The sequence below is a fragment of the Topomyia yanbarensis genome, chromosome 2 (assembly GCF_030247195.1).
Source record: "Topomyia yanbarensis strain Yona2022 chromosome 2, ASM3024719v1, whole genome shotgun sequence".
Classification (NCBI taxonomy): Eukaryota; Metazoa; Arthropoda; class Insecta; order Diptera; family Culicidae; genus Topomyia; species Topomyia yanbarensis.
In genome coordinates, this window is record NC_080671.1 from 311,319,800 (window position 1) to 311,333,195 (window position 13,396).

A 13,396-nucleotide genomic window follows, 5' to 3' on the forward strand; every position below is an offset into this window, starting at 1 on the left:
TCAAGAATTTTCGTGGACCGATGCGTTTTTTAAAGGAAACCTAATCTGCGAGCACATCCATCCCAAGCAGCACTTGCAACATGTTCTAGAAAAACAACAAAAGTTATATGTTTCATTACAATGACAACAGAATTGCAAAAAACATGACTGTTGCATGTGTGAAACACAGCTGCTGCACGTTACATCTTAGTTATTTATTTGTGGTGCTTATGTTTTCTGAAACAATCAACTTTGACACATATTATTGATGTTTTTTGCAACAGCATCATCGCGTAAACTGGAGATGACATTATTATTCAACTTGTCAGCAAATTTGATTCCGGATACAATTATAAAACTTTTACTCAACTTCAGTTTGTAACATAGTAGAAATAAAAACAACCGCCATATTTATTGATAGAATGAATTCTTTCTCGATAAAAGTTGCTGACGAACAGTTAATATGCATAGATTTTTTGATTGGAACCCAATATTTTCATCATTAATATGCTTCAAATTTTTGATTACTCTCGAAAAAAGCATATTTGAGCACAGTTCTTTGCGTACGATAAATAATTCACAAAATAAGTACAAAATTTATTGAGTTTATATCAACGTTGTTTTAAGGCCCTTTAAAAATATCAAAGTATTTTCAAAAATTACTCGATTCAATTTTGTTGGTTAAACATTTTCACCCACATTAATGATATTGTCATATTTGAATGTGAACATAATATTTATACTTTGCTTGCATAACAATTTCATGAAACACATTAAGTTTAATTTCATTTCGACAAAGTTGTTTTCAAAGCAATCGCTAGCATTATTGAAACAATCTTTGTTGTTATTATGATTCTTGGTACATCATTCGGAACAAATGAACATGTTGCCTATAAGCTCCGCCTCTTGCGCTTTTTTAATTGCATAACAGTTGAATAACGCTTGCTGCAGTAATATTTTCACAAATTAATGTGTGACATTGGTGTTGTAAAAACAGCTTATCAACATACCGTGTTGCTTGGGATAGAAGCAAGGATGTGTGAAGAATATTAATGTAATATTTATGTAATCTGCTGGAAATAAAATTCAGCTTTCAACGAACACTAGAAACGTCCAATACAATACATTTTCCTGTTCCAAAATTATAGATTTTAATATACCTTTTGCAGTATTATTGATTTCTAACATATACTTTAGACGTTATTCAGAATTTGGAAGACGAACATTTTCTTCTAATACGTCAAAACACTCGCACCTATTGTTCAAAAGGTATAAGTACTTATAATATCAAAAATTGATTTTTTGAAATCAATTTTGTGATTTTTTAAAAAACATCGAGTTCCCATTGTTTGCTCAATCAAACCTAGAATCATAACCTTATATGTATTGATATTCCAAAGAATCCTATTTTTGATGAAAAGGCGTTCATAACTTTTCAAAGATAATAGTTAGATATGTAGTGTCACGAAACAAATTATTCGCGTTAAAACAATCTTAAAGTTGTCTGAAGACTATTTCCGTTTTAAATTAATACTTCAACAGTTATTTGAATAAAACAGTTTTTCTAAGAAACACTAAGAAACACAATAACATTTTATTTTAAATTTATTGTAAAATGAAAAGTATTACAAATAGAGCTTACATGTCTTCTGCAAACTTTTCTAGTCGATTTGCACAAACTTAGTCTCAAATGAAAGGTACAACCGTCCCATCGGCTGCCATTGAATTATTCATTGATTGAACTTCCGTTTCCGGAGTTACGGGTTGAAGAGCAAATTCCCATATAAACTGAACTGAAAATTTCTCAAAATGGGGACCAACGGAAAATTCCAAAATCGAATTTCTATTTTTGATGCCAAATGACTTTAAAATGCACGAAACGTCGAGATTTGATGAAATCTTGAAAGAAAAATTCTTAACGAAAATTGACTTTCCAAGTCCAAAATTTTGACACATTTTTGCCTTTCTCATATAGAAAGGTTATTTAATCACTCCGAAAACAGTCAACCTAATCTAATTTTCTGCGACTTACATAGGTTTTCTGTATTTAAAAAGGGGTGTAGATAGATGTATGCGATGAGGGGGTACCCCCCACATTACACACACCCCTTCGCGAAACCGCCTCTCTCTCCACAAGTCCCCCCACCAAGCCATCTCCCCTCAAAGCCACTCAAAAAATTCCCCTCAAACGACCACCTCATGCACTCTTTCCAGACCCACCCCTCTCTCATCCCAAACTCCTTCACCTAGTAGGCATACCAAGATAGGCGGGGGGGAGCTAATGCTAATCGAGCTAATTCAATATTATGCGAAACCCTCGGACACTCGTCCTGAATCCGCCGCTGGTTTCAAGTGTTTCAGCGTCAACACATAGCGTCTCAAGTTTGTGGTTGTCGATCCATTGTATGTACACTGCTTGTCATTAAAATATATGTTGGGACAAAAAAGTCGAAATTTTAAGTTATTTTCATTCAACAATTTTTTAAAGTTAACCATTTGATAGTACATAAAAATAGGTATTTTCATGAGAAAATTCTGTGTTTAAACATTAAATGACTCACTCATTAGAATCAAACATAAAATATACCTGATCAATGAAATAGGTGTGTTACGGAAAAGTCTTGAGCGTTTTTTCAAAACGTCATATCTGCAATGAGTTACTCTCTTTGTTTACTTTCTCTTCTGTTTCTGTTAATAATTCGGTCACTTTAACATTTATCCCTCAGCTCTTTGCATAATACGCTAGTTAAAACCACCGTCTTTCGATCTGTACTGTAAAATAAGTGAAAAGTGTTATAGTGACGCCGTAAAAATCGAAAGAGAAAGTATAAACAGAGAGTAACTCATTGCAGATATGACGTTTTGAAAAAACGCTCAAGAAGTATAGTTAAGCAAGCTTGCAATGAATCACATCATTTTTCTTAGGTAACCGAGGTTTAGTAAGCACTGTAGCATGCATTGTTTAACAGAACTTTGCTCAATCTTCTAGGCATTGACTCAACCAAGCGCTGACAAGTTTCATCTGGTATAGCATACCACTCTTTTTGAATTGCGGTATATAGTTGATCTTTATTTGAAAATGCTTGTCCAGATAACTTTCTCTTGAGCTCGTTCCATAAATTTTTTATGGGTTTTATGTCAGGAGATTGGCTTGGCCATGAAAGAATCGACACTTTGTTTGCACGAAACCATTCTTTAACATATTTATAAGCGTGTTTCGCATCATTGTCGTGTTGAAAATGCCATATGAGAGGCATATTCTCTTCCGCGAAAGGAAGCATAACCTCTTCCATGATTTTCTTGTATTCAAATCTGGTCATGATTAGGGTTGCCACCTCGGAAGAGACGTTGACCCGGAGATTTTTACTGACCTGAGGGTGGATGACTTTAAACCAAAGCCAACAAAAAGTAGAATCAAAGCGATTGCACGACATTTTAGACTTTAAGCTATCTGTACACGAGGCGACAGGGCACGCGTTCCAAAAAATATTCACTATGGATTTTGTTTTATCGCGTAAAAAACCTAAGTGTATATACTTTTTCATTCCTTCTGTAATTTGTCATGAAATTTAATCCTGGTTGATTGGAAAATTATCAAAACTACCTCACAATCACCTATAGAGTGATCTCGTCTATATCGTCAAAATAAAGCTGTAAATTTCTCAAGTTGGTTTACGGTTTTGTCGGTTTTATTAGTGTACAGTTTCTCTTCTCCGGCTAAGTGCAAATAATACAAAAGCACCAGCCATTCTCGCTGCGGAGGATAAGTCGAACGAGCATTGCTCTGATCCACAACTAACAGAAGAAGGGGTTAGTACTTTGTGGTCTCGGTAATTCGTCACCAGACGTTCCAACAAGGGGGCAAAATTCACCCCCATAGCCAACAGTTGGGGGTCACTGCAAGAGCAACAACAACACCGGAAGCACTCGTTTTATTTAGCCATTCAGATTAGAACAAACCCGCCATCCCTTGATGCAGCTGCAGATAGGCACCACCAACAACGAAGTGATTTCGTAAAATTGCAGGAAAATAACTTTTGAGCGACTCAATGTACGCAAAATTTTAATTGCAACATATAGCGAAATATTATTTTCCTTAAGCTGTAAAAAATTGATTTGTTTTTCATTTTCGTTGTTTTGCGATTTGGTGGACCCGTTTGAACCAGAAAAATAGTACATGCACCATACTTACACTTTTGAAACATTTAGAAAAGAATCAATTAAATTCAAAAAAGCTTAAATCATCAATTTTTCAACCAAACCCGGAGAAATTGATGTAAAACCCGGAGGCCCGGAGATCGCTCCCGAAAACCGGAGGCTCCGAGTCAAACCCGGAGGGGTGGCAACCCTAGTCATGGTAGAGTTTATACGGAGAATGGGACCTACACCATACCATACTTTACTGTTTTACCGAGTATCGCGGATCGAACTTTTTGCCGGAGATGATCTACGAACATTTTTTTGAGCATCAGAGGAAAATAGTTATCTTTGTTTCATCGTTCCAAAAACTTCCGCTATTTTCTTGAGCCTTCCGGGCCGGACCATGAGCGGTATTGTAAGGCAAAAGCTTGAAGGTTCTTTTTTCTTAACAATGGTAACTTTCTTGTAATTCTTTCGGGAAGGTTAGCATCATGTAGTCTCCGGCAAACTGTCCATGAACTTACCACATTGTCAATTTGCGCTGAAATTCTTCTGGATAACGCGAAAGGATCAGACTTTCACAATAATACAATGCGATGATCAGTTAGGTTTGACACCAACCGACATAACCCCATAAAATGAGCCGGATGAACTTCGTTTGACAATTCTCGGTGGTTTGTTTACGTTTTACGTTGCACTCGCACTCACGCAACTGACACGATAAACAAACTACCGAGAATTGTCAAACATGAACTTCATTCATCATGAGTTCATTCATGTCGTCATCTTGTAGAACTCAGTTGATATGATGTTTTTCTTGGTTTTCCGCGGGTTTATTTGTTTTTAACGGCTTTGATTGTAATATTTTCTAATCTTCCAGGAGTGTTTGCGATGAACTTATAAGTTTTACCTTCTTTGCGCAATTTGTGGACCTCAAATCTTTCATGTGGTGTGCAATGGTGCGATCGATCCATTCTAAGAGAAAATCTTTTCTTTAAAACATATAAATTATTTGATACTAGCGACTGAATGCAAATCATTCACAATGTTACTCGTAACCACAAAAATTTGAGTAAAAACCAAGTGATATTTTCAACACGTCCATTATTTTGTCCAACTGAAAAATCAGACGCTGCCTTGTTTAAACTACATTCAACGAAAACAAACAGAGAATGCTGTCATATACACAGTAATATACACTAGATAAGGTGTTGCGACGAATAAAAAGGTATGGTAACGCTATGAATGCAATAGTGTGCGTTGTTCAGGTAAAACAACAAGCTGCAGTCGCACACCTATTTTAATCACCAGCAGTGTATGTGCAAATCGTACTGAATATGTAATATACATTTCCACTGTTATATTGAACATAATCCGCCACGGCATTGAAGTTTGGGCAAATGAGAGAGGCACAATTGCACCACTAGGTGGATTAAAACAAGTTTTTTAATTTGTTATTTTTTGTATTTTTTAGATTTCATATTTTGCTCTATTTTTCATTTCACTAATTTTATACATTATAAATTTCTTCCATCTCACATTTTTCCAATTTTTACTTAAATATCACAGTTTCATCATTTTAAACACCTTTTAGGTTCGATTAGAGAGGTTTTAACATTTGGGTAATTCTCCTCCTTTTTGTGTAAGATTTCTGTACTAAAATCTTCGACTCTATGTGCAGAGTTGGAATTTAACCCAGGTGAGCTACGTACAAGGCAATCGATCTACAAACTATGTTATGCCCGACCCTAAACATTTTTATTGTTCTTTATTCATTTAAGTTATTATTTATATCCGTTGGTTTTCATATCAACCTTGTTTACTATTTGGTGTTTTTCCCTTCTTTTTTATTGCTCTATTTATTTTTCCAAGTTTGGTTTTTTTAATTGTTCTATAATATTCGGCAGAATTAGGGAGTAGAAGGATAAGTAGGGGACGGTGGGGAGTTGTGAACATAGTTTTGTCTTCGGGGTACAACTACCATAAACATCAGTCGATTGGCAATAATTCAACTGGTATTTGTACAGGGCACTTCAATACATCCGCAAGCTAAACCAATTTAAAATAATCGTAATCGTGTTCAAGATATGGCAGATTGCGTGAAATTCGTGGAATCCGTACTTTTTATTTTGGTGGGGAGTTGTGAACCATCGCAATAAGGGAGAAAATGGAATATTTATCTATTTTTTGCCTTTCTCATATAGAAAGGTTATGCAATCACTCGGAACAAGAGCAACTTAATCCCGGCCCGGAGGGCCGAGTGTCATATATCATTCGACTCAGTTCGTCGAGATCGGAAAATGTCTGTGTGTGTGAATATGTATGTGTGTATGTGGAAAAAAATGCCCCTTCTGTTTCTCAGAGATGGCTTGACCGATTTGCACAAACTTAGTCTCAAATGACAGGTATAACGTTCGCATCGGCTGCTATTGTATTATTTATTGATTGAGTTTCCAGTTCCGGAATTGGGTTGAAGAGTGCGGCCACACAGCAAATTCCCATATAAACTGGTTACCACCATGATATCAAAATTATGCAAAACCTATCAAAATGGATGCAAAATTACTTGGATTTACCAGTCTAGATGACTAACCAAAGTCGCTTTGACCCCATTGGGCACCTAGGACGGTTCTTGATTCCTTATAAGCAGGAACTGAAAAATGCTCAAAGGGGGGAGTAAAGGAAAATTTCAAAATATTGGGTATGGGAATAGGTTTCCGCCCTCTTGAAAGATAGGTCATTATTGATACTACAGCTGTTTTAGCTCAACTACTCTACTTACCATTTCTAATTGTATGTGTAAGGTCTCGATTGCACTAGTTGATATTCGCTTCGAGTGTGAACATCCTTTTTAATCTGACGTCAAAAATGTCAACGTTCGTTCCGAAAAAGCAGCATTTGCGGGAAGTTTTGCTGCATTATTACATTTCAAAGAAAAGTGCAGCTGAAACGTACCGCATATTAAGGAATATTTACGGTGATCATGCTCCATCTAATACAAGCTGTAAAGAGTGGTTTCGACGATTCCAAAGCGGCGATTATGACGTCAGTGACAAAGAACGCGAAGGAGCACCGAAAAAGTTTGAAGATGCACAACTACAACATATACTTGATGAAGATTCATGTCGGAATCTGGATGAGCTATCCAATGAGTTGAATGTTGACAGATCGACCGTCGGTAAACGTTTGCACACAATGGGAATGGTGCAAAAAATAGGCAATTGGGTACCACATCAATTGAAGGAGAGGGATATCGAGAGACGTTTGGTGATGTGCGAGATGCTCCTTGAGCGTCAGAAAAGAAAAGGTTTTCTGCATCGCATTATCACTGGCGATGAAAAATGGATCTACTACGATAACCCGAAGCGACGAAAATGTTGGGGGCTGCCAGGTGAACCGGGTCCATTAACGCCAAAAAAAAAATCATGCTTCCAAGGTTTTGTTGTGCATCTGGTGGGATCAGAGTGGTGTAATTTATTACGAACTCCTTAAACCATCCGAAACAATCACTGGCGATCGTTACAGACTGCAGCTAATACGATTAAATCGTGCTTTGAAAGAAAAACGACCGGATTGGACACCTCGACATGATAAACTAATTTTGCTGCATGATAACGCTAAGCCACACGTTGCAAAATCTGTCAAAAAATATTTGGAAGGGGTGAATTGGGAAATCTTGCCCCACCCGCCGTATTCCCCAGACATAGCACCATCAGATTACCATCTTTTTCGATCGATGCAATCAGCCCTGATTGGAAAAAAGTTCACTTCTTACGAAAGCATCGAAAAATGGCTCAACGAATGGATCGAGTCGAAAAACCCTGACTTCTTTCTTCGAGGAATCCGTATGCTGCCTGAAAGATGGGGAAAAGTTGTCGCTTCGAATGGTGCATACTTCACATAATATTATTTTGTATTTCATGTTTTAAATAAATATTATTTTCGTGTAAAGAAGGACGGAAACTTATTCCCATACCCAATAGAATTTGTATTTTCGATGCCAAATGACTTTATAATGCATGAAACGTAGAGATTTGATATAAACTCGAAAAAAATTGGACGAAAATTGATTTTTTTTGGACTTTGGCGCATTTTTGCCTTTCTGATTTAGAAAGGTTATGCAATCACTCTGAGCATGACCAACTTAATTTTTTGGGGTATGTGGTGAGAGGTTTACCCCCTCCCCTCTCCCCACATTACACGACACCTTTCCCTGAACCCCCCCCCCCCCAAGTTCCATCCTCCATCAAGCACCCCCATCATAACTTTCCAACAGATCCCCCTCAAACGACCATCTCATTCATCTTCTCCAGACCCACTCTCTCATCCCAAAAACCTTCATCCAGTAGGCGTACCAAGATAGGCTGGGGGTGATTCGGTTGTGGGTTGTTCATCCCCTTCACACACAAACACCCTCGTATAATAAAATAAGTGAGCCGAAAGACGCCATTGAGTTAATGCTGATTAAGCTAATTTATTTATTTATTTTCTAGTTATTTATTTAGATTAAGCTAATTAAATATTAGGGGCCATGCATAAATGACGTAGCATTTTGGGGGGTAGGGAGGGTATACTAAATTTGTGACGAAGTGTGACGAGGGGGAGGGTAGGGTCAAAAGTTGTGCGACGTAGCATTAAATTTAAAACCCATTGTTTAGAGAAAATAATTTAATGATCCTCCATTCCCAAGAGAAATGAGTTTAAATTCAAATAAGTTACTTTTGACGCGGTTTTTCATGAGGTAAATTTTACGATTCGCGGAATTACAAGTTCACAAAAATACGAAAAGATTTTGTATGCGGATTTAACTTGCTACATTACTTAGTTAATGTTGCTAACTAGTAGACTTAGTTTGGAAGCTGAATTAAGATTTCACTTCGGATTCAACCAAACAAAATTTAGTAATTTAGATGAACGTATGCTTCTAAGAATCATTGGTAGCTGCAGGATTGTGAACTGAGAGAACTTCTCTTTATGCTCCCCTTGACATATAAAATTCAAAACAAAACTATCAACACAATATTTGTGATGAAATGGGCTTATTTTGCACGCATTTTGCTGTTATAATGAAAATGTTGATAAAAGTCGTCAAACATTTTGAAAGGACATGTATTTAAAATAATTGAAAAACATGTAATTTTTTTTCATCACCCGGGTGCTTTGCATGGGACGAGGGGGAGGGGGTAGGTAAATGCTACGTTATTTACGAGGGGGAGGTTAGAATTTTGTGACCAAATGCTACGAGGGGGGAGGGAGGGGTCAAAAATCTCCGAAAAAAAGCTACGTCATTTGTGTACGGCCCCTTATATATTTTTGTTTCAAGCTGAGGCGATCCAGAGTAAAATCTCCTATTGGGTTTGAAATTTCGATTTTGAAATGATTACGTAACATTGCGTAATACGCAATAACCGCATTTATTAAAAACCAGTAAAAATTTGGTTTGAAATAATTTTGAGTTGAAACTACTTCAAAATTGGGACTAGTTTAAATTTTCTTAACAAGTTGAAAATTTTCGGTGGGGTCCGGATTCTCCGGATCCTCCTCCTGGGTCCGCTGCTGGTTTCAAGTGTTTCATCGTCGACACATTGCATCTCGAGTTCGTGCCTGTCGACTGTATGTGTGTGAATATTCAATATACACTTCCACCATTATATTGAACATAACCTGTAGTTTGGACAAATGAGAAAGGCACAATTGCACTACTAGGTGGATTAAAACAGGTTTTTGTGTAGGAAAAGACAGTTGTCCAACGAATGCTTTACACTGATTTACTTTGAAATTGGCTGCAAAACCGCACACCGCATAGCACAAATACATGAGTAAAAAAAAATTATGTGGCATTTTTAGACGCTAATTAGACAAGCATGAAAAACATAAGTTGATGCAACATTTGTCAGTAGAAAAAGTGACATTTGACATCATCATTTAAAGCTTAACCCTCCGGCACTCGCGTCGTTGTATTTTGCGCAACAGCTTCCGAAACTCTAGCGAAATATTCTTCCTGCACCAGCGGCTGCTCATTCGGGGAGGCATTTGCGCGAGTGTCGGAGGGTTAATGGGTATGGCCGTTATGTTGGACTCCCGGAGCCAGATTTTCTCTCTACGGCCCTATTAACTCTACATTTGTTTTGAACATTTCGCGATCAAAAAAGTTAGATTTGGAGGGTTACAGTACAAAGACTTTATAAATCCAAAGCCCTTGGCTCTATAAGTGCAAGATTCTTTATTACAAATATTTCTCTAGCATTGGCGAGTTTATCGACGAAAACAAACTTAGATTTGAATTTGGGGATTCTCCTTAAACGGTGTTATTAGTTACATTACCTTTTTCACAGCCATAAACGAGATGAACGAGCGTCAATAAACAGAAAAACGGTCTTAGATAAAATTATAAAAACAATGCAAAGTTTGTTGGTGAAAAATGAGTATCGAAATTCTATCCTTTTTGGGACCAGCGAGTGTGTTCATTTATTTGTAAAATTGTTCATTCATAGTCGCTCGAGTAATGTAATCCATGATTTGCCTTCCACAACAGATGTCTTTCCAAATCATCAACTTGTTAGTGAATTTAACTGCAATGAAAAATTTGAATTTTCGAGAAACCTACCTCTATATATTTTTATAAAGGTAAAAATTTAGACAGGTTAGTCCAAAATTCATTCATACGTAAGTTTCATCGTCTATCTATTTTAAATACATGGTAAGAACTTACGATATTCGATACTGGTTATAAGGTAAACTATCGTTTTTTTTTAATTGCTTGAAAAACCCGATCGTCGCTTTCAATCGCTTAACCGTGTAATAATTCGGTCCTTCAAAATGATTATAGATACTTCAGGAAAGTAATCTTTTTGAAATTTTCATGAATTGAAAGAAGCAAAAAAACAATCGAAAGCGAAAGTCAACGGGAGCATCAATATCCTTCAAGGCTTACTGAGTTAAGGTGACTTAATTCTTTATTTTATATTATTTTGCATTTCACAAAAACATATTAATCATTTTTATTAGGTTTGATACGTATTTAAAACGTTACTGCGCAAACGCCGTAGATTTTTCATTAATTATTTTCATTATTTACAACATAATATTTTCTACAAACCAATAAAACATGTAACTATTTGATATGTACTGCTTAGCTAGTTCATGTGAGAATTGCCCTAAGTACTTTGAAAAATAGCTAAATAAACGCATTTTTACAAAATGGTTAAATTTGGGAATGGGACAAATATGCGATCATGGGTAGTATATTTATTTCACTATGTGGGAAAGTATGTTTGATCCAAACACCATTAAGTTGGACACCCCTATCGCTTGTTTCAACTCGGATTAGAAGAAAGTTTGAATGCGTTCCAAGGCTCCTTCTATTCCAACCCAAACTACAGTTCTCCATTCAAGTATGAAGCATGGCCCTGCAGAAATCTGCTGCATGTAGCACATTTTATGCTAGACTTTGCACCAAAACTGTCTGAGAACATTGGTTGTGCTAGTTTCAGTGCCTGCCCACGATATAGATGTACTACATTGGGTTTCATGTTTTTGCTGAGCAGTTTCAGTAAAACATTTCATTTGATTTTTCTTTCTCGTAGACAGCATATCTCACAGTTACATTTTAATTTCCATTCGAAGTGTTTTCAGGATACCAAATATGCAAACCATTTGAAATTAATTTCCCCTTATTTCATTATTTAGGACCAAACATTACTATCCCCAGTACGATTCTAAGGGCCGAAAGCTCCCGGCGAAGTAAGTGTGCATTTTAGAGTTTGATTGTTGTTCCACCATTTCCACTCATAAAACAATAGTTCCGCAATTCTAATGTTGCACGGTGGCAGCTGGTAGATATCGACAGCCAACAGACCATTTGTTAGAATGCGCTGGCCCCGCCGATGCCATTATCCCATACAGTGTTCATCTTGTTTCTTTTTTCATTACATTAACTGATCGCATTGGCATTACGTTCCGATGAAGGAGCGCCAATAGGTCTCACGTTTTGTGTGTTTGTGTTTTTTTTGTTTGTACAATTGTACTAACAGTTCAATAGATAACATTTTCTAATTTCACGATCATTCAGCTTCGTAATTAACCATTCCTAGTAAAGTGGGCTTACGATTGGAATAGAAAAAAATTGCATTCATTTCAATTAGTTGCTCACATTAACTGCACTAATGGTGTTATCGTCATATAGTGCTTTTCACACATCATTGCCATAAGCTACTATTGAAATTTTAGATGACCGGATTTCCGGTTCCAGAGTTACGGATTGAAGAGTGCGATCACCGTATAGATCAGACTTAATGATACATTAGAATTAGATTTAGTTGTATTGAAGTCACAAATGAAAGCAGTTTCGTTGAATTTGCTACAACATATGTCTACCAGATTATTCTAAATATATGCTGTAGGGTGTCTGGGGATCCACAGAAGCGGGCGATTCCTTATACTATGAGGAGAAACAAACAAACGAATGCTAAGAGAAAATCGTGACAGTCAATATTGGTCGACAACATATCGAAAATAAATATTGCTCTAAACATTCACATTCAGGCATTTTTAGTTAAGGGCCCAGCTAGATATTGCTTTATCGCTATAAGAACACCACCTTCGCGATGTAGATGACTTGCAGAGGCGTTGCGATCGCATCGGTAGATTGCGTAATTCGTTGTTAGCTCGGCGTTATATATTATATATTATCACGTTACCAAGTTTCGGCGAAAACGACGATGTCATAGTCGCAGAGTGCGAGCAAACAAGAAGGTCTGCGTTTTGTTCTCATTCCACGAACATTCTGGTAGTAGGCGGACAGAAAATTATGTGTTGTATGCGACGGCATGTTGTGAACCAAGTAGTTTTCAGGGAGCGGATTATCATTTAGAGCGAAATAAACGCTCAGAAAGGGAGTTCAGAAGATCCCCTCACGACCTCCGAACGCAGGGATGGGGCGACTAAGCTGGTCGCTGGTGTCCCGATGATGGCAGTGACGAAAAAAGTGCCCTTTCATTTAGTTGGTTCAACTCATTAAAAAGCACAACCGAGTCGGCAGGGCTAAATTCCAATCGACTAATATGTAGATGACTTATGAAGACTGTAATGGAGATTTGTTTTGAGGGTGTAAGAACCATGAATTATTTCAGGAGCACTTATATCCTCCTTACTTTTACCTGACACAGAAGAAGTCTCAGATTCTCCAGGTAGTCCGAAGTTGATTGCCGAGGAAAATAAAAATAGAAAGGCTAGTTTTTCCGGATGCATGGAGCTACAGACCACCACCAGATAAATT

At 37.0% G+C, this 13,396-nt stretch overlaps 1 protein-coding gene across 8 annotated transcripts in view; it reads left to right on the plus strand.

The window, feature by feature from the left end:
- The window catches only part of LOC131683562 (fasciclin-2), a 312,992-nt gene that overhangs the window by 215,020 nt on the left and 84,576 nt on the right, over positions 1-13,396 (plus strand). For 5 of the 8 annotated variants that reach the window (XM_058965629.1, XM_058965631.1, XM_058965634.1 and 2 more), the window contains one exon: positions 11,809-11,862. The exons of the other annotated variants lie outside the window; for them this stretch is intronic. In XM_058965629.1, coding sequence (XP_058821612.1) covers positions 11,809-11,862 — 54 coding nt within the window. The remainder of the gene's footprint in view (positions 1-11,808; positions 11,863-13,396) is intronic. 8 annotated transcript variants of the gene reach the window in all.